Source organism: Henckelia pumila, chromosome 2 (genome assembly GCF_033568475.1).
Source record: "Henckelia pumila isolate YLH828 chromosome 2, ASM3356847v2, whole genome shotgun sequence".
In the NCBI taxonomy this organism is placed as follows: Eukaryota; Viridiplantae; Streptophyta; class Magnoliopsida; order Lamiales; family Gesneriaceae; genus Henckelia; species Henckelia pumila.
Genome location: NC_133121.1, coordinates 79073452 through 79099364, shown reverse-complemented (window position 1 = coordinate 79099364; position 25913 = coordinate 79073452). Strand labels below are relative to the sequence as shown.

The window sequence follows — 25913 nt, the reverse complement described above, 5'->3', positions numbered from 1 at the left end:
GAGATATGAAAAATGTTGTGTACTCCTGCCAAGTTCGGAGGCAACGCTACTCGATAAGCTCGATCCCCAACTTTCTCTAGGATCTCGAAAGGTCCTATGTACCTTGGACTCAATTTTCCTTTCTTCCCAAATCTCATCACTCCCTTTCAAGGTGACACCTTCAATAATACATGGTCACCTATCTCGAATTCCAAGTCTCTATGCCGCTGATCGGCATAGCTTTTCTGTCGACTCTGAGCTGTCAAAATTCTGTCCCTAATCTTAAATATCAGACTCACTGTTTCTGTCATTATCTCTGGCCCCACCACAACTCTTTCTCCAACTTCATCCTTTGACATGATAGTACACTGTTATGCTCTGGCTTTTCGGCATCAGATAAGTAAGGAAAAGTCTACCAGCAGAATTAAGACTGATGTCACTACAAGAATATATGCTTTTAATGGCATTTAAAAGTGTCATCGTATACTACTTATCCTGACACTTTTGATATAGTGATATTAAATTAAAATGTCATGTATAGTGATGTCTTCTAAAGTTTTGTGACATTTCCTAGTGTCACTATAGCATAAAAATAGTCACACCACTAATGTCATGAATAATTGTTATAATGACAAAAAGAGTCTCACCATAAGATTTGTAAAGACATTTATAAATGTCATCTTTTCATATATATATATATATACACACGATTTTGTTCCCCTGCACCCTTGGGCGCCAGGTGTATTTTCTTCTTTTTTAAAAATAAATTGTGTCGTACTCTGAGAACTCATGCTGGGGATGATTCTTCTTCTTCTTTGCCTCACGCTTCTTCAGCTTCTTGGCCCATGTCACCTTTTTCTTTCTGTTTTTTTTACTCGGGATTTCAGAAACCCCTTTTCTTCTTTTTTAAAGTTTTTCTAAGCCGGCCGGCCGTCGGCCTCTATCCAGACCATGGCCATGTCGGCGGGGTTCCCCACCGTGGCACCAACGGCACCGAACACGAGGCCGGCGGTGACCTTGCTAGCCACAAATAGATTGTTGGTGTTGGGGTCTGTCCATTTCTTATTGAGCACGTCGTAGAATCCCATTTGGTGGTCGAGTAGAGGTTCTGTTGGAGAAGGGTGGCGGACACGCCGGAGAAAAAGGCCGCTGCGCCGTCCTGCTATGATCCGGAGCCCCATGGCAACGGTTTCAACACTGGCGGCGACTGAGGCGATGGTAGATGGATATGGTGCCCGGAGGTGGAGGCGGAAGCGGAGGCGGAGGCGAAGGCCAAAGCTGGGCAGAAATTTTGAACGGCCGAGGAGATGGCCAAGATGATGATTGTGAAGATGGTTGGGAACAGAGATGGAGTTTTCTCTGTATTGAGGAAGACGAAGCTTCATTTCATAAATTGGGCCCAACTTTAAGCGCAATTTTTTTTTTTAAAAAAAAAAAGTGGTGGCGCCCTGCACACTAGGGTGCAGGGGAACAATCCTATATATATATATATATATACACTATAAGATTTGTAATGACATTTATAAATGTCATCTTTTCATATATGTAAATGCATTACAATTTTTTAGGTCATTTATAAATTATAAATATCATATTTTAATATTTTTAAAAACATCACAAATTCAATATTTAAAAACAACTCAAAATTCTAAAAATTATAAACTATTGCCATTTATCGAAGTACTCAATCGAAATAACAATTTATTAACAACCAATGTTTAGGTACGTAGAATTCATACAAACCTTCTCGTAATATATCAACAAACTACCTTCTCATAACTTATCAACAAACCAAGTACACTAAAATCAAATGACTTAATAATAACAAGAGAATTCAACATTGTTCTTCAGAGATCCTTCACCATCTGGACAAATGCTAGGATGAAATTTATTTGGCCACAAGCTTGCATTAATATCTGTGAACTTTTGATCATATCGAGCCTCCAACTTAAAATATAAAATAAACTAGCAATTATATTCTAATTTGGCTTCAATAGGTATGCCCAACACATGCAAACATCGGCTGCTATCAAAAGAGCTAGCTGGACATTCAAAAATTTCAATACAACGGGTGGAATGTGAATATCTTGAATCATGCATCAAACATAACAACAAAAGGTACAAAAGGCAGTTAATTAGTAATAAGACGTGAGCAATGTTTCCAAAACCACAAACTCAAGTGACAACTGACAACATAAAAAAATGATAACTTGATAAAATTCAATAATAGATATTGAAATGTGAGATTCTATAATGTATTATCGTAACATAAAAATTTTAAAAAAATTTCTAGTGATCGAGAAACTTTACCAGTGATTTGCTCCATTTTTCAAGATTAATAAAAGTCGTTACCACATCAAGATAAAAAAGAGAGAAAAAAAAATGAATAATAAATGAATACAAAAAAACTAACGACACTAATACAAAGACAAAAATCTTAGTATTACACTACCCAAACAACCAAAATATGTTATCATATTGTCATTGTTTAAAATTATTCAATGTAATAATAATACACTAATATATTTTAAACATAAAAGCATATACTGATTAAAATCAACCAGATATCATGTTTGATGCTTCATCAACCAGATGCAGTTATCTATTCTGGAAGAAGTATCCTATCAGATATTAAGAACTTCTCCTTATTGAAGCCTGGAAATATGGTTCAAATTAAACTTTTTATATGAATTTGGTAAAATTATTCTTCAGAGCAGGACACAATATTCTAGATCACATAAACCAAAAATCCTGCCTGACTATCTGCAACTCATTCTAGAAGCTCTGAAATCAAAGACTCAACACCTTCCTCATTGATAACCAAGACAACTGTTTCTGCTGACTTCTTTGCCAATGGTTGAACATCCTACGATTTCAAATTGAAAACAACAAACAGTCAAGCAATTGGATTAAATAAAGGAACACAAATAACAACAAAAAGAAAAGCCACTTGGACAAAAAAAGAAGTGACTTTGACAAAAAGAAACGAAGTAGCATAACATCATAAGATAAATAAATGAATATTAGGTTATGGACAAAATCAAACTAAATTGTTCCTTAGAGAAAGACAAAGGACCACTTACCTCATTGTCGTCACTCATAGAACAAGTAAAGCTGGAAGGATTGTACCAAAGTTGTGAGACCCCGTTTCTAATCTACTAATCTCGATTAATTAAACACAATCAAACACGAGAATCCGCGAAAAAACGAATCAATTTTGTTTTTTTTATGAAAAAGAACACGCGCGCCCGCGCATGACACTCTGCCGGCCACTCGCGCTCCCGCGCACAGCCCTCAGGCAGAAAACCCTTTGATGCACAAAGAGGCACGCCCGCGCGTGCCTCTCGGGTTGCTGATACATGGACCAGAAATATTCACTCCACAAGCTCAAAACAATACTCCAAACAACCAAGGTTCCAACCATAGCTTAAACATTAAATCATAAGCTTGAAACACCAACAAAATGAGGTTAACAATACAAGTTCGACGACATAACTCGATCGACTAATCAAAACATTACAAGTCCAAAAGGTACAGCCCTATGACACACGGTGTCTCACTTCTATCATTCTCACCCCGAGCTAACCCAAATGACTCGGTCCTGCTCCTGATCCTCCTGTTGCCAAGTACACATACAAACAAAGACAACAGAAGTAAAAGAGACAGGCATACAATATCAGATAAACATCTCATAACGAAAAGTATCAATCAATAACAATTCAAAATGAGAATGAATGTATGCATGACTTAAAAACTCGGGACTATCAAATCAGATAATCGAAATATCAATCGGTATTCGGTTGGGATCTCGGGTCCAAGTCTTCACAATAACTCACCGACACACCCATTCGGGGTGGATGTCGTTCAACTCAACCCCTAGACTTTAGAGCAACTATAAGAAGTATTATGGCACTTGGAAAAACTCGAAATCCAAAGCCACTTCAATATAGCTCCCTAAAACGTCTATCTTCAAAACGAATCGAATAATCGGCTCAATATGAATGCAAGTGTAAACAATTAATCAATAAAGTTCACACAAGCAATTAACATGCAGTATGTGATTTTTGGGGCTCGAGAATCAATCGAACTCGAGTATTCAATCCCATTCAAGTCAATGTCATCTTTTACCTTTCAAGTCCGTCGAGGATTCAAATCTGAAAATAACAACGAACTCAAATAAATGAGCAATCGAATCACAACAAATCGAAACAAGGAAAACTCAATCAATATACCGTCTTCGATTCTTAATTCGATCAACTCCCAAGTTCGATCCAAATCCGAAACTCCAATCCAAATCTGAAAATGAAGATTATACGGATTCGGTGTCAATCCAACAACTCAAACAAACCCGGAATTGAACCAAACAAACAACCGATAAACCAAAACTCGATTTCGATAGCATAACGGCTATAATCGGCCAAACCAAAAATCATCAACATCATCAAACCATGCTATACCATCCATATCAACTTCTCAACCAACAAATAAATAAAAAATCCAACCAAAATCTAACACCCCATTTTCGAAATATGCCTCAAAAATCATATAAAATCCAAACTTCGTTTTTTTTTCGAACCGACTTCGAATACATGATCTAAGCTAACTCAATAACAACATACTCGAAGATTATCAAATTCTAACAACCCAACAAAAATCAAAGTTCGAAGATTGTAGCAAAACTTACGTAAGAACAAAGCCCTCGTTGCGGTGATCGTGAAACTCAACTCGGAACCAAAATCTGACGGTCGGATCGTGCGAATCAGACGGAAGAAAAGCTTGAGAAATCGTTGGCTATGGCTTCCTGTTCGGTACGCACGGATGGAAAGGGAGGAAGGAGAGGGAAATGAGTGATGGGAAAGGCAACTTGCCTTAGGATAATATATAAAATCCACATTTTGCATTCCGGTCCCTGAAACTCCCAATTTAATTCGATTCAATCCCGGCTCAATAAATCTCCAAAGTAAATAATAATCAATTCCAATAATCACGAAAAGTAATTAATTTCAGGGCCTTACAATTCTCCCCCTCTAAGATTTGATTTCATCCTCGAAATATGACAGATCACAGACTGAACAAGAAAGAATCACACTGAAGACGAACTCACCTCAATCAAACAATTCTGGAAATCACTGCCTCATATCAGATTCGGTCTCCCAAGTTGCTTTCTCAACTCCGTGACGACTCCACTGAATCTTCACCAATGGAATCGACTTGTTTTTGAGCTGCTTCTCTTTTCTGTCAAGAATCTGAATCGGTCGCTCGAAGTAACTCAGAGTCTCATCAAGTTCGGCCTCGTCTGGCTGAAGAACATGCGACGGATCCGGATGATATTTCCGCAACATCAAAACGTGAAACACATTGTGGATTCCTGAAAGAGACGGAGGAAGAGCAATCCTATAGGCAAGATCGCCTATCTTCTCTAGAATCTCATACGGACCAATGAATCTTGGAAACAACTTTCCTCTTTTCCCGAATCTGACAGTGCCTCTGAACGGAGAAATCTTCAGAAACACACGGTCTCCCTGATCAAAAGACAGTGGTCTGCATCTGACATTCGCATACTTGGCCTGTCGATCTTGGGCTGTCTTCAACCTGATTCAAATCAACTTCAATTGCTCGGCCATATCGCGAATCATATCTGGACCCAACTCAGGTGATTTTGAAATCTCATCCCAAAATAACGGAGATCTGCACTTCCTCCCATACAAAGCTTCAAAAGGCGCCATGCCAATACTCGCTTGGAAGCTGTTATTGTACAAAAACTCCACTAGAGGCAAAGAATCCTGCCAACCTGAGCCAAAGTCAAGCACTACCACGCGAAGCATATCCTCCAAAGTCTGGATCGTACGCTCGGACTGACCGTCGGTCTGAGGGTGATACGCTGTGCTCAAGTGCAAACGAGTACCCAATGCCCCCTGTAGACTGTGCCAAAAGTGAGAAGTAAACCTCGGATCTCTGTCTGATACTATCGACTTCGGCACGCCGTGCAATCTCACAACCTTTCTGACATACAACTCGGCCATCTGATCATGACGGTATGTCATACGGTATGAAATGAAACAAGCAGATTTCGTCAACCGGTCAATCACTACCCAAATCGCATCACAACCTCTGACTGAACGCGGTAGCTTCGTGACAAAATCCATAGAGATATGATCCCACTTCCATTTCGGGACAGGTAAACTGTGCAATAATCCACCTAGTTTCCTCCTCTCGGCTTTCACTTGTTGACAATTCAGACAACGGGACACAAACCTCGTGACATCTCCTTTCAACTGCTTCCACCAGAACTGAGTCTTCAAGTTGTTATACATCTTCCGGCCTCTTGGATGAACACTGAACCGACTGCAATGCGCCTCTCGAAGAATACGCTGTCTCAACTCAGAAACATTGGGCACAACAATACATTTATTCACGAATAGCATATCATCCCTGACCTGAAACTCTGACTGATGACCTGATTGAACCTTCTCTATCGAACTCTGACTGCTCGGATCGGATCTCCGTGCCTCTCTGATCAACTGAAACAACTCTAGCTTGACCTGAATCGCAAAAACTCTGATGAATCTCCTATCGGTATCAAACTCCAAACCAGAAGTACAACAGTCTTCAATCAATTGAGAGACACCAATCGTAGCAAGAGATAAGGAACATAGCTTCCGACTAAGAGCGTCTGCAGCTGCATTTGACTTTCCAGGATAATACTTGATCTCACAGTCGAAGTCCTTAAGCAAATCCATCCATCTCCTCTGTCTCATGTTAAGCTCGGACTGGGAAAACAAGTATTTCAGGCTCTTATGGTCCGAAAATATCTCAAATGACTCGCCATAAAGATAATGGCACCAGGTCTTCAAAGCAAACACAATCGTCGCAAGCTCAAGGTCATGGATCGGATAATGAGTCTCATGCGGCTTCAGTTGCCTCGAAGCATAAGCTATGACGTGCTTCCTCTGCATAAGAATGCATCCAAAACCACGGTGAGAAGCATCACAGTAAATGGAATAACCTCCCGTACCTGATGGAATAGACAAGATCGGAGCGCTGGTCAATCTCTTCTTCAACTCAACAAAACTGGCCTCGCACTCCTCGAACCAAACAAACGGTGCATTCTTCTGGGTCAACTAGGTAATCGGCTTTGCAATGGAAGAGAAATCCTCGATAAATCGGCGATAATACCCCGCCAAACCCATGAAGCTTCGGATTTTTGGCACTGATGTCGGTCTCGGCCAATTCATAACTGCCTCGATCTTACTAGGGTCAACAGAAATTCCATCTCCAGATATAATGTGGCCTAGAAACACAACTCGGTCCAACCAGAACTTGCACTTCGATAGCTTAGCATACAACTATTCGGCTTGCAAAACCTGCAATACAATCCTCAAATGCTCTGCATGATCTGAACGGTTCTTCGAATAGATCAGAATATCGTCAATAAAGATAATGATGAACTCATCCAAATACCACTGAAAGATACGATTCATCAGATCCATAAAAACTGCTGGAGCATTTGTCAAACCAAACGGCATGACTACGAACTCAAAATTCCCATATCTAGTTCTGAAAGCTGTCTTAGGCACATCCTCGTCGCGAACTCTCAGCTGATGATACCCTGATCTCAGATCTATCTTCGAATACACTGAAGAACCCTGTAGTTGATCAAAAAGATCGTCGATCCTAGGTAGATGATACTTGTTCTTGACCGTAGCTTGATTCAACTGGCGATAGTCGATGCAGAGTCGCATAGAACCGTCTTTCTTCCTCACAAAGAGCACGAGAGCACCCCAAGGCGATACGCTAGGTCGGATGTATCCCTTGACAATCAAATCTTCTAACTGCTCCTTCAACTCCTTCAATTCTAACGGAGCCATTTGATAAGGTGCTTTTGAAATAGGTTGAGTACCTGGTGCAAGTTCGATGTTGAATTCGATCTCTCGAATCGGCGGCAAACCAGGAATCTCGTCTGGAAAAACATCAGGAAATTCGCTAACCACCGGTATCTCAGTCAACTCAGGACTAGACCTCTGAACATCTACTGCGTAAATCAGGAATCCTTCTGCTCCTCTCTGAAGCAAACGAGACATGGACAACCCAGAAATCAAAGGAATCCTGGATCGAGAACCCTTACCGAAAAACTTCCAATCATCTGCCATCTCAGGTCTGAAACGAACCACTTTCTGAAAGCAATCTACTGTCGCCCTATACTTGGTCAGAGCATCAATCCCGACAATACAGTCAAAGTCAGATAATCCAAGTACAATGCAGTCAAAATTCGATCGAATTCCCCTCGGATTCTAACACACAGTTTCGGACCATTCTCACCAAAATAATTCCTCCACCCAAAGGTGAAGTGATAGAAACGACATCAGATAATGGCTCAGCAAATAAATCATGCATCACGACAAATCTTTCAGAAATAAAATAGTGAGAAGCACCCGTATCAATTAAAACAAACGCAGGATAACCAAAGATCGAACAGTTACCTGCTATCACGTCATTCGGAGCTGCATTGGCCTGATCCTCTGTCAGGGAAAACACCCTCGCCTGCTGTCGAGGAGGCTGGTTCTGATTCTGGTTACCTCCCTGACGAGACTGTTGCTAGGGCTGAAAAGAATGGACTGCAGAAGCTGATCTCTTGGGCTGAGTTGGCGGTCTAGAAGAACTGCCGCTCTGAGCTCTATCGGATCCTCGCTGAGGACAGACTCTAGCAAAATGACCCGGCTGCTGGCAGATATTGCAACTACCAAAAACGCCTCGACACTGATCACTTGTGTGACGTCCTCCACACTTGCTACACGATGCTCCTGAAGACCCTGAATTCTGCCCAGAACTGAACTGTCTAGAGCCACCGGAGCTCGATGAACTGCTCCCAGACTTCTTGAACTGTTTCCCCTTCGATCTATACTGATCTCGCCTGTTTCTGCCACTGTTACCTCCCTCAACCCTCTGAAACTGATTCGATTGCTGAGAAGGTTGGTACTGATACTGGGACTGCTGAGGTTGAAACTAAACAGGCTGATTCTGAAAAGATCTCTGCTGCTGCTGAGGAGCTATCTGATTTCCTCGCTGCATCAACAATCCAGCTTCGGCTCCCTTTGCCTGATCCATTGCATTTGCAAAGTTGTTGGGTCTCCCGGTATTGACCAAGGTAAAGATCTCAGAATTCAAGCCATTGATGAAATGATCGGCTTTGGCTTCCTCGTGATCTGCAATGTGAGGTGCAAACCTCAAGAGACTGTCAAACTTACTCACGTACTCCTCGATACTCAGATTTCCTTGCTTCAGATTCGCAAATTCGGCACCTTTTTCCTTTCGATACGAGACTGGAAAGAATCGCTTGTAGAACTCGGTCTTGAACAAACTCCAAGTGATAATGGTGCCTCGATTCTCATTGGACCTCTTGGTCGTGGTCCACCAATTCTTGGCAACACCCTGAAGCTGGTGAATGACTAACCTGATCCTGCGGTCATCGGTATAGTCGAGAGAATCAAAGAGCTGATCAATATTCTTTAGACAACTCTCATAGTCAACGGAGTTCTCGGTGCCAGTCAAGGTAGGCGGTCGGAAAGATCAAAATCTCTTCAATAGAGTCTCCATCGGGGTCGCAGTTGCATCAAACTGATCCACTCTAGTACTATCCTGATCATTCGGAGGAGTTATAACTGGCGGCGGATTCTCAGTAGAAGGAGGAGTCAAAGGTGGTGGATTCCTTCTCAAAGATCGACGAGGTGCCATCTGATATCAAAGATTAGGACACAATATCTCAAACTCAATCTCAATCTCAAAACCTCGGTGTCCAAACTCTGCTCTGAGTACTCATGAATCTCAATGATATCCAATGACAGATAATAGCACATTTAAATAAATCAATCACATGCGAGAATTCAATTCATGCGGACTCGATCTACCCCGCTTGCTCTAGTTCAAATCCAAGAATCTTATCTCTTTGATACCACTTAATGTGAGACCCCATTTCTAATCTACTAATCTCGATTAATTAAACACAATCGAACATGAGAAGCCGCGGAAAAACGAATCAATTTTTTTTAAAAGAACACGCGCGCCCGCGCCAACCTCAGGCACGCCCCTGCATGACACTCTGCCGGCCACGCGCGCCCGCGCACAGCCCTCGGGCAGAAAACCCTTTGCTGCACAAAGAGGCACGCCCGCGCGTGCCTCTCGGGTTGCTGATACCTGGACCAGAAATATTCACTCCTCAAGCTCAAAACAACACTCCAAACAACCAAGGTTCCAACCATAGCTTAAACATGAAATCATAAGCTTGAAACACCAACAAAATGAGGTTAACAATACAAGTTCGACGACATAACTCGATCGACTAATCAAAACATTACAAGTCCAAAAGGTACAGCCCTACGACACACGGTGTCTCACTTCTATCATTCTCACCCCGAGCTAACCCAAAAGACTTGGTCCTGCTCCTGATCCTCCTGTTGCCAAGTACACATACAAACAAAGACAACAGAAGTAAAAGAGACAGACATACAATATCAGATAAACATCTCATAACGAAAAGTATCAATCAATAACAATTCAAAATGAGAATGAATGTATGCATGACTTAAAAACTCGGGACTATCAAATCAGATAATCGAAATATCAATCGGTATTCGGTTGGGATCCTGGGGCCAAGACTTCACAACAACTCACCGACACACCCATTCGGGGTGGATGTCGTTCAACTCAACCCCTAGACTTTAGAGCAACTATAAGAAGTATTTTGGCACTTGGAAAAACTCGAAATCCAAAGCCACTTCAATATAGCTCCCTAAAACGTCTATCTTCAAAACGAATCGAATAATCGGCTCAATATGAATGCAAGTGTAAACAATTAATCAATAAAGTTCACACAAGCAATTAACATGCAGTATGTGATTTTTGGGGCTCGAGAATCAATCGAACTCGAGTATTCAATCCCATTCAAGTCAATGTCGTCTTTTACCTTTCAAGTCCGTCGAGGATTCAAATCTGAAAATAACAACGAACTCAAATAAATGATCAATCAAATCACAACAAATCAAAACAAGGAAAACACAATCAATATACCGTCTTCAATTCTCAATTAGATAAACTCCCAAGTTCGATCCAAACCCGAAACTCCAATCCAAATCTGAAAATGAAGATTATACGGATTCGGTGTCAATCCAACAACTCAAGCAAACTCGGAATTGAACCAAACAAACAACCGATAAACCAAAACTCGATTTCGACGGCATAACGGCTATAATCGGTCAAACAAAAAATCATCAACATCATCAAACCATGCTATACCATCCATATCAACTTCTCAACCAACAAATCAATCAAAAATCCAACCAAAATCTAACACCCCATTTTCGAAATATGCCTCAAAAATCATATAAAATCCAAACTTTGTTCTTTTTTAACCTACTTCGAATACACGATCTAATCTAACTCAATAACAACATACTCGAAGATTATCAAATTCTGACAACCCAAAAAAAATCAAAGTTTGAAGATCGTAGCAAAACTTACGTCAAAACGAAGCCCTCGTTGTGGTGATCGTGAAACTCAACTCGGAACCAAAATCTGACGGTCGGATCGTGCGAATCAGACGGAAGAAAAGCTTGAGAAATCGTTGGTTATGGCTTCCTGTTCGGTACGCACGGATGGAGAGGGAGGAAGGAGAGGGAAATGAGTGATGGGAAAGGCAACTTGCCTTAGGATAATATATAAAATCCACATTTTGCATTCCGGTCCCTGAAAATCCCAATTTAATTTGATTCAATCCCGGCTCAATAAATCTCCAAAATAAATAATAATCAATTCCAATAATCACGAAAAGTAATTAATTTCAGGGCCTTACAAAAGTGGAGGCTAAGACCAGCTCCTGCAACCTCCGTCAAAGCTCCTAAAGCATGCGCATTGAATGCACTAGAGGAAAACCAAATATAATTGATAAGGCATGTAAAGTACTATTCTTACAAAAAGTTTTTAACCACTAGGGAATGTTAGTACAAACGAAAATGGTAGCTGAACAAGCTTAGGGAGTATATGAGGTAGCGCAGCAGAGGTCCTGACACTGAAAAAGCAAAACTATTCGTATAAATATTGAAATAAAAACATAAAAACACTAAAAATAAGACCCGAAAAACATACCTCAATATTTTTTAAGCCATCGAGATCAGTATCAGAAGTTTGATCATCTTCCAAAGCATGAAGAAGCGTAGGAACAATTTCATCAATTGCTTGCATCCCAGTACTCTACATCATCACACAAGAAAAACTTAAAACCCAACTCTAATTCTCAATTTTATGCATACAACAGAGATACTAAAATGTAACACAAAAGGTATACTTTGTGCAGTGTACTGAATGCTAAACCTGTAGCCTCACGTACCTCAATCATGCTGAAAGTTATAAAAGAGGTAAATAGTAATATTAACCAAATCATTGCTAAGCAATGCTTTATCATAAATTAAACAAAATGATGACATTCTTATCACAAAGAGAAGTCCTGATTGTTGGAATCAGCTCATCCATGAAAGTTATTATCTGACTCTTGCCAGCATTGGTCATCACTTCACTGAGACCAACGTAGAAACCCTGCATCTCAAGTAAGGTATGGAGTTAAACAACAATCTGAAAACAAGAGCAAAGCATGCTTTAAAATGCCCATAAATAGTATGTTAGAGCATTTGTAACAAAATTAGGCTAATAATAAAAATCAATACGAAAGCTAAATCTTTAGACAAATAGAATGTTCATGATTCTATGCATCTTCAATACAAAAAAATGCAAATCATAAGTACAATAAAAGTAATAACCAAAAAAAAAAAATCAAACCCAAAAATAGAATAATCGATCAAATAGACAAGTATCGTGCACACAATACACACACAAAGAAATGAAACCTCTTTTTCAATGACCTTGGTGAAGAAACGCTCGGCTTTAACCGCGAATACGTCACCACAATAGTCCCGCCACACCAGAACCCTACCAGTTTTTCCCAATAGAAATAGCGTTGATGCTGCTCCCGCCGTTCCTTCGCCTAATTGAGCGATTAATCAGATTCCATGGAGATCACAAATCAAGAGTAAAATGGCGATGAGATCGAGCAAAAAATGGGTGAAAAACCAAAAATTGAGAGTCAATTCTACATCGTTTTCAACGGGCTTCTTGTGCAAAATCTGAAAGGAGCGTGAATATGCAGATTTTGTATGAAGGCTGATGAGGAATTGCAAGGAGAATGTAACATTTTGATTGTTGGTTCTTCGTGGGATGAGGGTGAAAGTGCAGGCTGAACATTTTGAGCTTCCTTTTCCACGTTTGTTTAATAGTTTCTATTTATTATTATTTGTTGTGAAAAAGTAAATTTTTATGGTAAAAATTAAAAACTCCAAAACTCAAAATATATCAAACTCTACACTTCACAAATTTTTCTCTTTCAATTCAATTGTGTTTTTTCTACATAAATGGAGAGATCTATTTATAGATCTCATTTGGATATTAGTTCAAAAATTAAAACATCATCATCTACATCATCACACACTAATTTTTCACATTTTACAACTCAATATTCAATATTCAACATTCAACATTCAACATTCAACTTTAAATAATAATAATAATATCATATTTTCAACACTCCCCCTTGTGATGATGATCGTGATACGATGACTGTCTTTATTGCATGTTTTATACTGCCTCGTTAAAAACATTATTAGGAAAAATCCAGTGGGATAAAAACCATAGTAAGGAAAAAAGAGTGCAGCCACGTAAACTCCCCCTCATGTTAACACGAGTGATTCTTCACATATTCCATAGATTGTGCATCCCAATGTTACTATGTTATATATATGCTTTCTGAATATTGTCGTAGAAAGTGTCTTTGTGAAGAGATCTGATGAGTTCTCACTTGATTGAATGTAACAGATATCAATAACTTTGTTCTTCTCAAGTTCTTGAGTGTAAGCAAAGAACTTTGTGGGATATATTTGGTTCTGTCACTTTTGATGTATCCTTATTTCATTTGAGCAATACATGCAGCATTATCTTCATACAGCGTCACAGGCTTCTTGTCTATTGATAATCCACAAGAAGTTTGGATATGTTGTGTCATTAATTTTAGGCAAACACATTTACGATTTGCTTCATGTAGTGCAATAATCTCGGCATGATTTGATGAAGTTGTTACGAGTGTTTGTTTCTGTGAACGCCAAGAAATTGCAGTGCCTCCACGAGTAAACACATATCCGGTTTGAGAACATGCCTTATGTGGATCAGATAAATATCCAGCATCAGCATAACCAATGATACTTTGATTGGTGTCTTTTGAGTACAAAAGTCCCAAATCTGTCGTTACTCGTAGATAACGGAATATATGTTTAATTACGTTCCAGTGCCTCTTTGTTGGATATGAGCTGAATCTTGCCAATAAATTTACAACAAAATATATATCAGGTCTAGTACAATTTGCAAGATACATAAAGGCACCAATGACACTTAGATATGGTACTTCTGGACCAAGAATAACTTCATCATCTTCACATGGACCGAATGAATCATTTTCTATATTTAATGATCTAACAACCATTGGAGTACTTAATGGATTTGATTTATCCATATTAAAATGTTTAAAAACCTTTTCTGTATAATTTTTCTAGTGAACAAAAATTCCACATTCTTTTTGTTCGATTTGCAAACCCAGACAGTACTTGATTTTTCCAAGATCCTTCATTTCGAATTCTTCCTTCAAGTACATCATAACTTCTTGAATTTCCTTATTCGTTCCAATGATGTTTAAATCATCAACATATACAACAATAATTACACATCCGGATGTTGTTTTCTTGATAAAAAACACAAGGGAATATTGGATCATTTGCATATTCTTTTTTCATCAAGTGCTCACTTAGCCGATTATACCACATTCGGTCGGATTACTTCAACCCATATAATGATCTTAGCAATTTCACAGAATAAAATTCTCTGGGTTTTGAACTTTGTGCTTCATGCATCTTAAATCTTTCAGGGATTTTCATGTATATATCACTATCAAGTGATCTGTATAAGTAAGCTGTAACAACATCCATAAGACACATTTCCAAATTTTCAGACACTGCCAAACTAATCAAATATCAAAACGTAATTGCATCCATAACATGAGAATACGTTTCTTCATAATCAATTCCAGGCCTTTGAGAAAAACCTTGTGCAACAATTCAAGCTTTATATATTACTATTTCATTTTTCTCATTTCTCTTTCGAATAAAAACCCATTTGTATCCAACAGGTTTTATGCCTTCAGGTGTGAGGACTATAGGTCCAAAAACATTACGTTTATTTAGCGAATCCAATTGAACCTGGATGACATCTTTCCATTTTTCCCAATCATGCCGAGTTTTACATTAACCAAAATATTTTGGTTCATGATCCTCATTCTCATTTATGATGTCACATGCTACATTATAAGAAAATATATCATCAATATATTCTATATCTTTTCGGTTCCATATTTTTCAGTATTAATATAATTGATAGAGATTTCACGATTCTTGTCAGTTTGTGGTTTTGACAGAACATTTTCATCATCATGTGTTTCTTCTGGAACACCATTTTCTATTTCATGATCATCGTTTTTCTCTATGCTTTTTCTTTTCCGAGGATTTTATCCTTGAAACTGGCTGGCCTTCCACGCTTTAGACATTTTATGACATCATGAGTGTCTTCAATTTGTTTCTTTGGAATTTCAATTCGAGCAGGGGTATTTACAGCAGATATATATGATTTTGTTACCCCTTTTGTGTCTGCAAATGCATTTGGCATTTGATTTGCAATTCTTTGCAAATGCACAATTTGTTGTACATACTTTTCACATTATTTGATCCTTGGATCCAAATGTAACAATGATGGTACATACCATGTGATTTCTTTTTTGATGTGTTTCTTTTCTCCCCCTAACATTGGGAAGATTTATTCATTAAAATGATAATCAGCAAAACGTGCTGTAAACACATTGCCTGTCTGAGGCTCAAGATATCAAATGATTTATGGGCTATCATAACCGATATAAATACCGATTTTTCTTTGAAGACCCATTTTTTATCGTTGAGGTGGTGCAATAGGCACATACAATATACATCCAAAAATTCTCAGATAAGAAATATTTGGTTCTTTACCAAATGCAAGCTGCAATGGGGAGAATTTATGATATGCACTTGGTCTGATGCGAATTAATGCCACATCATGTAAAATTGCATGTCTCCATATAGAAATAGGGAGTTTTTTTTTCTTATAATCATTGGTCTAGCAATCAGTTGTAGACGTTTAATCAATGATTCAGCTAATCCATTCTGTGTATGAACATGAGCAACATGATGTTCAACAGTAATTCTCATTGGCATACAATAGTCATTGAAAGTCTGGGAAGTAAATTCTTTAGCATTATCAAGTCTTAGTTTCTTGATTGTATAATCGGGAAATTGATTCCGCAATTTTATTATTTGAGTCATTAATCTTGCAAATGATACATTTCGAGTTGACAATAAGCATACATGTGATCATCTGCTAGAGTCATCGATCAATATCATAAAGTATCAAAATGGTCCACATGGTGGATGAATTAGCCCACAAATATCACCCTGAATACGTTCAAGAAATATGGGTGATTCTGTTTAGATTTTAGCTGGTGATGGTCTTGTAATAAGTTTTCCAAGAGAACATGCTTTACATTGAAACTTATTATTCTGAAAGATCTTCTGGTCTTTCAATGGATGACCATGTGTATTTTCAATAATTCTTCGCATCATTATTGAACCAGGATGTCCCAATCGATCATGCCAATTTGTTAATATTGAAGAACTATTAACCACCATATTTGATTCGATTGGACTTATATGTGTATAATGTAATCCAATAGGGAACATCGATAATTTTTCAACCACATATTTCTTTCCTGATTTATATGTGGTAAGACACATATATTTCTGATTTGCATCAGTTATCGTCTCAGTATCATACCGATGAGAATATATATTATTAAAACTCAACAAATTTCTTTTTGATTGTGGTGAATATAAAGCATCATTTATAAAAAAAATTACCATTAGATAACAAAAAATGTGCTTTTCCACAACCTTCAATCAAGTATACAGGACCTGATATTGTATTCACAATTGTTTTTGTTGGTTTTAATTCCAAGAAATATCTTTTATCTCGGAGAATAGTGTACGTTGTACCACTATCGGGTATGCAAACTTCCATGGGATTATTTCCTTGTTTAGCTTTGCTCATACCGTTTTCCATTATGAACTTCAAAAGAAAAATATGCAATAAATAAAATTAATGACATTATATGAAAAATATAACATGTTTCATAATACAAGAATACATGAAAAATACAGTATGTTACATTCTAGTCCCACCAATATATTAATCAATGTCATCGAAAGCATTCGAAAAATCAGCAGCATCGAAATGAGTTGAATCACATAAATGGTTACTGGTCTCAGCAAAATTGGTCTATTTTCTTTTCCCTTTATCGATTCTTTATAGAGCTTACATAGGTGCTCAGGGGTTCGACAAATATGTGACCAATGTCCTGGAGTGCCACATCTATAACAAACACTCTCAGATCTTTTTGAGTGATTTTCATTTTCACTCATGTTTTCATGCTGCCTTTTTGGTGGGTGGTTCGTGACGTTCTTTTGAGATGAGTTATTGAAGTAACTATCTCGATTATTTTCATATCCACGGCCGCGACCACGACCGTGATCATTTTTACGTCCACGTCCACGTCCATGCCCACGTCCTCGACCTCGTCCATGACCAAAATCTTGTCTATGCCTTTGATTTTGGTTTTTATTTTTAATTACGACATTTTCTTTTGGAAATGCCGTTGATCCAGTGGGTCGGGATTGATGATTTCTCACTAACAATTCGTTGTTCTTTTCCGCCACAAGAAGACATGCGATGAGTTCAGAATATCTCGGGAATCCACGCACTCTATGCTGTTGTTGTAGAGTTATATTCGATGCGTGGAAAGTGGAAAATATTTTTTCAAGCATTTCCATTTCAGTAACAACATGCCCACAAAATTTCAATTGCGAGACTATTCGATACATCGCAGAATTGTAATCACTGATTTTTTTAAAGTCTTGGAATCTCAACGTATTCCATTCATCACGGGCGATCGGAAGTATAACTTTTCTTACATGCTCAAATCTTTCTTTCAGCCCTTTCCATAAAATCATTGGGTCTTTTTTCTGTAAGATACTCACATTTCAATCCTTAATCAAGATGTCTACGTAAGAAAATCATAGACTTTGCTTTTTCTTGTGAGGATGATATATTATTTTCTTTGATGGTATCACTTAGACTCAATGACTCAAGATGCATTTCTACATCGAGAGTCCATGACATATAATTCTTTCCAGTGATATCGAGCGCAACGAATTCAATATTTGCCAAATTTGACATGGTGGTACTAGAAAAATAACAATGCATTTTATTAGTTAATTTCCATTAATATTACAATACAAAATAATGGATAAACGACGCGTACAAGTATGTTTAAAAATAGATAAAAAGTGCGCGGTAGATAATCGCCGGTGAGTACAAGACTCGTGAGAATGATAATCATAATTATTATGAAAAATAGCCTTAAAAACGCCATCTTCTTCTTCTTCGAAAAAACCAAGGAGAAAATATTGAGAGAAAGAGTGAATTTGGTGTGATTGAAAATGTGTTTGACTGATCATATTTATAGGCTAAAAACTAGCCGTTTTGTTACCGTTTGTGACCGTTGGGGGTAAGAAAAAATCGAGTATGTGTTGAATAAAAAATTGTGATAATCATGTGATGCATATAATGATAATCATAATTAAATAATTATGTATATCATATCACATTATTATAAGGTCAGTGTCATAGACATCCTTTTATATAATAACATGAAATTATACGAATATGGTTAGTATAAAAATACACAATAATATATATCATATCAAGTTATTATAAGGTCGGTGTCATTGACATTCTTTTATATAATAACATGAAATTATATATTAATATATATAAATAGTAAAAATATATAAACATTAAAATAAATATTCTTACTTGTTGAATATTTTTGTCTTCTCCTTGTGTTTTGGAGCGTCGAAAATTATAGAAAACCTTCGAGCGATCGTGCTGATAACGTGTTGTGAAAAAGTAAAAATTTATGGTAAAAAGTAAAAACTCCAAAACTCAAAATATATCAAACTCTACACTTCACAAATTTTTCTCTCTCAATTCAATTTTGTTTTTCTACACAACTGGAGAGATCTATTTATAGATCTCATTTGGAGATTAGTCCAAAAATTAAAACATCATCATCTACATCCTCACACACTAATTTTCCACATTTTACAACTCAATATTAAACATTCAACATTCAACTATAAATAATAATAATATCATATTTTCAACATATTATTATTATTATTATTATTATTATTATTATTATTATTATTATTATTATTATTATTATTATTATTATTATTATTATTATTATTATTATTATTATTATTATTATTATTATTATTATTATTATTATTATTATTATCATTATCATTATTATTATTATTATTATTATTATTATTATTAAAACTATTTAGACCAATATCTTAAAATTGTGAAAAATAAATTATTAAAATAAGTAAGAGGAAAAAATAAATATGTTTCCTCCATTGTTAAAAGTGACATGTATTAAAAGTGTCATCACAAATTGTCTAAGAGATTATTTTATTTTTTTAATGGAGAGTTTTTTACGGGTGTCATTATAAACTTCTTGTAACAACATTTTTAAAAAATTGTCAAAATAAAAGTGCTACCATAGACATTTTTTCTTGTAGTGTGTAATGAGTTCGGTCTAGGTCATGCAGTCTTTGAATAGTTCAGTTGTTTAGTCTGGTACCTCAGTTTATCTTGATGGAAGACTGATTCAGTTTCCCTAAACTGAATGCAGTTTACTAAGTGAGCTCAGTTTGACTCGATTGCTTGATGATTTTAGTTTGGTTCTGGTCAAAGCCAACTTAGTTTACTTAAACAGTTTTGCTCGAAAACTTGTTCAGACTTCTTATTCAGTTTTGCCCATGAACAAGTGCAGCTTACCTCTGAGTTTTGCTCGTGTAGTTTTGTCAATATCAAAACTACTTAAGCTCCAACAATATATATGTAATTTATAAAAATTTTCAGGTACATATGGATACAAAAAATTAACTCAAATTAAAAAAAAGTAGTGATAACATTCGATCAAATTTCAAATTTTGAATAAAAAATTGGTACGTTATTAATAACATTTATGAAAATTTTAACATATATATATGAACACGAAAAATTGTTGATATCATCCGATCAAATTTTAAATTTTGAATAAAAAATTGATACATTATAGTATTTATGAAAATATTCAGATATATATATATGGAAAAATATTAACTAGAATTTAAAATTAGTCATAAAATCTGATCAAATTGTAAATTTTTAACCGAAAAGTTGTGTACTATCAAATATAAATTTTATGAAATTTTCACATATATATTTGGACAAAAAATATTAACTGAAATTAAAAAATAAAATATTATTATATATATCATTTGTGGAAATTTTCACATATATATGCACACCAAAAATTATTTGAAATCATAAAGTTGTGATAACATCCTATAAAATTTCTAATTTTAAAACGAAAATTAGTGTATGATAATACATTTAAGTGTACTGATAACATCCAATCAAATATAGAACTGAAAATATTTATATTTGAATTTATACAAAAATGTTCACGATACGCGGACACAAAAACTAATTAAAATAAAAAATTAGTTATAACATTCGATCAAATTTTAAATTGTGAACCGAAATTCATAACATAATTACAGATAGAATTTATGGATATTTTCATGTATATATGGATACACAAAATTAAGTGAAATTAAAAAATAATGATAACATTCAATAAAATTTAAAATATTGAACGAAAAATAAGTTCATTATCATCTATATCGTTTGTGGATATTTTTGCACACAAAAGACTAATTAAAATAAAAAATAGTGATAATATAATATCGAATTTTCAAATTTTGAATCGAAAATCATCATTATATATATCTTTGATTATCATTACTTTTTTCTTGGTAATTACGTTTTAGCAAGAAATTACTATATATAGCAGACAACTCTGATTCTAGGGTAAATTGCTGCAAAATCCCTATGTCCGAACTTGAATGAGTGTTCAGTCCCCGGGTAAGAAAGTTTTTGTTGCAACTCCCTAACACAAAAAATCATTTTTCTGCACCCCCTACATCAAAAAATTGACTTATTTGCCCCTAATTTCTCTCAACATATGCACATGAAATCTCATCTTCCCCAGCCTTTCTTTTTCCGCTTTCTTCCACCATAATTTTTTTTCTCTATTGATTTATTTATCTACCTCTTATTTATCATTCAAATATTCCTTGGAAATCCTACATTTCGGAAAGCATTTCACCCTCATTTACTTATTTCTTAAAGGGTCATATTTTGGGTTATGCTGCTGATTTTCTTCCTTATTTTATTATGCTCTTAATTAAATATTTGGATTTTCATATTTTGATTTTTTGGAAATGTTGATTTCCTATTTGTTATTTGAGTCCTTGGAGTTTGACACATAAAATTTTATGCTTATTAGTTGTTTGTAGAAATGCTTCATAAAACTTTTAAATGAGCAAAAGTGTAAATATGTATTTAATATATGATTATATATATTTAGCTTATGTTAATCGATACTTGTTTCATTTTGTGTAAATAAGTATTTAATATATCATTATATGTTCTTTTGTATCCTTTTTTAAAATTCTAAGATCGAAAATTTGGTAAGGCTTCGTGCTAGCTACTTATCTAAATTTTGTATATTGGTAGCTTGAAATTGAGGTGGGCAGTATGGACTCTTTCTGTAGATAAGGGAAGTATCTAACTGTTGTGAACCTATAAATTCTTCAACCAAGCAATCTATGTATTAGGAGGGACTAGACTAGATAATGTGAGAAATCGGGTTCATTAGTACCGTGGTCGAGAGTTGGGGCTATTAAAGATATATATTCTATTGAAAATTATTCATGTTTAATGATGATATTCGTTTTTTCTGTTATTATTGAATTTAATGTTTATTTTTTTGCATGCACGACAATGTTTACTTAATGGTCTGAATGCTAAATGTGATTTGGATGGTTTTTTTTATTTTTTTTGGTGCAAAAATGGTAGAAAAATTTATGAAAGGTAATAAGGTTGACGGTGGAAAGAAATGATATTAAGGATTGTAGAGAAGCAAAGAGGGTTAAGACTAGCAAAGAAACTGAAGAGGTTAAGAGCAATAAATAAGCTCTATTGCATTATTTGCCAACCTTTTTTAGAGTTGTAATGGCTAAAGTTGGCCTGAAAATGAGTGAAAAGCAAAAAAAAAAAAAAAAAAAGGTATTGAAACCACCTCCCTTTGTTTGTGGCTAAAGATGGCCAAATTGCCTCCTTTTGGGAATGTTAACACAATGGGATCTATGAGATTCTTAACTGCATCAGAGAATAACTCTAATATTGATGATTTGTTAGGATTTTTGGTTTAGTGTAAATATTTTTGAATGACCAAATTTTGGAATTGGAATGATGTGAAAAATAGTATTGAATAATTTTTCTCACGTGATTATAGTTTTTGGTGAAAAACATATTTGGGATGTGAGTTGGTGGTGTTTTGTTCTAATTGAAAGATACAAACAATGGTAAGAAGTTATTTTTTTGTAAGTCTTATACATTAATTAGATAAAAGAGTTTAAAACAAGAGCACGTTGTTCTCCGAAGACTATATGTCAGGTTTCTGTGTTTTGTACCTAATTAATTACTATTTATGCTGAATTCAGACTATTTTGTACCTGAAATAAGCTATTTTGTTCCATTAATTAATTTGATAATATTTTTTCTTGAAAGATACAAATAATGATAAGAAGTTATTTTTTCTAAGTTTTATGCATTAATTAGATAAAAGAGTTCAAAAGAAGAGCATGTTGTTCTAGAAGATTATATGTTCGGTTTCCTGATTTTGTACCTATTTACGTAGTATCTATACCGAATTTAGATTATTTTGTACCTCAAATAAACTATTTTGTGCCAACAATTAAGTTGATAGTGTTTTGTTCTTAAAAAATACAAATAATAGTAAGAAGTTATTTTTTTTCTAAATCTATACATTAATTAGATAAAAGAGTATAAAAGAAGAGCATGTTGATGATTTCTGGATGAACTTATGTTATGCAAACGATCCACAGTGATTCATCCAATACTTACTAATAATTTATCTCATGTTTGATAATTTTAATTCGAGTGCTTGTACGAACGTTCCATAAGTAATTCAATAATAAAATAAGTATTTGTAATGGTGTTGTGTACCCAATCGAGTTCATGTTCGATGTCAACTACACTCGTTTAACCAAATACTCAAATTGTACAGTATTTACTAAAGTATATACCTTATTTTGGAAATAATTTACCAGATGATATGCTTGATTGACTCTTATACGTACCCCATTTCAATTTTAATGTACCAGAACTTCTAAATTATGTACCTTACTTTAATTTTAATGTACCTGATTTACTAAAGTATGTACCATATAAATAATGCGCTCGATTGACTCCTATACATACTCTATTTTAGTTTTAATGTACCGAAACTATTATATTATGTACCTTATTTTAACTTAATATACCGGATTTACTAAAGTATGTATCTTATGTTGGTAATAATTTAACAGATGATGTGCTCGATTGACTCCTATATGTACCATATTTAAATTTTAATGCACCCGAACTACTAAATTATGTACCTTATTTTAACTTTAATGTACTGGATTTACTAAAGTATGTACTTTATGTTGGTACTAATTTATCGGATGTTGTGCTCGACTGACTCCTATACGTACCCGATTGCAAATTTAATGTACCAGATTAACTTGAATTTGTACCCTTAAGTAATAGTTGAATATTATATTATACTTGTGAATTTGCATGAGTAAAACTTGTTATACTAACTATGTTGTGATTTGTCTATCTCGTACATATCTCCATAAACACGGCCATAGGGTTTGGATATTGGTGATATCTAGATGAATTCATGTTATGCAAACATTCCATAGTCATTCATCTACTACTTCCAAAGAAGTTTATCTCATGTTTGATAATCTTAATCCGAGTGCTTGTGTGAACGTTCCATAAGTAATTCAATAATAAATAAGTATTTGTAATAGTGTTGTGTACCCAATCAATTTCATGTTCAATGTCAACCACAATCGTTCAACAGAATACTCAAATTAGATCTAATTGTGCTCAATTGAATCTTATATGTACCTTATTATAACTGTAATAAACATGATTTACTAAAGTATGTATCTTATGTTGGAACTAATTTACCTAATGATGTGCTCGATTGACTCCTATACGTATCATATTTCAATTTTAATGTACCAGAACTACTAAATTATGTATCTTACTTTAACTTTAATGTACCTGATTTACTAAAGTATGTATCTCATAGATGATGCCCTCGATTGAATCCTATATGTACCCTATTTTAGTTTTAATGTACTGGAACTATAAAATTTTGTACCTTATTTTAACTTTAATATAACAGATTTATTAAAGTACCTGAAACTACTAAATTATGTACCTTATTTTAACTTTAATGTACCGAATTTACTAAAGTATGTACCTTTTGTTGGCATTAGTTTACCGGATTGACTTATATACGTACCCGATTGCAAATTTAATATACCATAATTATTTGAATTTGTACTCTTAAGTAACAAGTAGTTAAATATTAGATTATACTTTGTGAATTAACATGAGTGAAGCTTATTAGACTAACTATGTCGTAGTTTGCATATCTCGTACATATATCTACGAACACCCTTATGGTTTGGATATTGGTGATCTCTAGATGAAGTCACGTTATGCAAACATTCCATAGTCATTCATCAACTACTTATAAAAAAGTTTATCTCATGTTTAATAATCTTAATCTGAGTGCTTGTGTGAACGTTCGATAAGTAATTCAATAATAAAATAAGTATTTATAATGGTATTGTGTACCCAATCAAGTTCTGTTCAATGTCAATCCCAATCGTTCAACCGAATACTGAAATTGGATATAATTGTGCTTGATTGACTCTCATATATACCTTATTGTAACTGTAATGTACATGATTTACTAAAGTGTGTACCTTATGTTGGAACAAGTTTACCGGATGATGTGCTCGATTGACTCATATACATACCCCATTTCAATTTTAATGTACCCAAAATACTAAATTATGTGCCGTATTTTAACTTTAATGTACTGAAACTACAACTTCATTTCTAAACTAATCAAATTCACGTTCGATGGAGACCACAATCTTCCCACCGAATACTCAAATTTGATAATAATGTATTCTATTAACTCTTATCTGTACCATATTTTTACTTGGATATACATTGTTTACTTAAATATATACCTTGTTTAACTATTTTATTATAAATTTTTCAATCGATATTACTATCACTTTTTGTGTGAATACTCAAATGTGAGAAATATGTGATATATTCACCTCCATATGTACCCTGGTTTAATATTTGTAACGCCCCAAGTTTATCTTAATTGAGTTTATTTGAGATAATCAGAGATTACAGAGTTCAAGAGCCGACTTGATTTTGATCATGGTCTATTTTGCAAATTTTGGAAATTTCAGGGACTAAAGTGCAAAATTGAGTTTTTATATATTATCTACACTTGGAAATTGTTTGAATTAGTCTCCTTTTCTCCATCTTCATCCCCTCCATTGGTTCCCCTCCATGGAAGACGCCCCAACACCCTTTCAAGCTTTCAGATTTCAGTCCGAGCTCGATCCGTCCGT

At 35.2% G+C, this 25913-nt stretch overlaps 1 protein-coding gene across 1 annotated transcript; it reads right to left on the bottom strand.

Moving 5' to 3' along the window:
* Window positions 1-896: 896 nt before the first annotated feature.
* Window positions 897-1364, bottom strand: LOC140877776 (mitochondrial uncoupling protein 4-like). Its single transcript, XM_073281352.1, has one exon. The coding sequence runs from the start codon at window positions 1362-1364 to the stop codon at window positions 897-899; it is 468 nt and encodes a 155-aa protein (XP_073137453.1).
* Between the last annotated feature and the right edge of the window lie 24549 nt (window positions 1365-25913).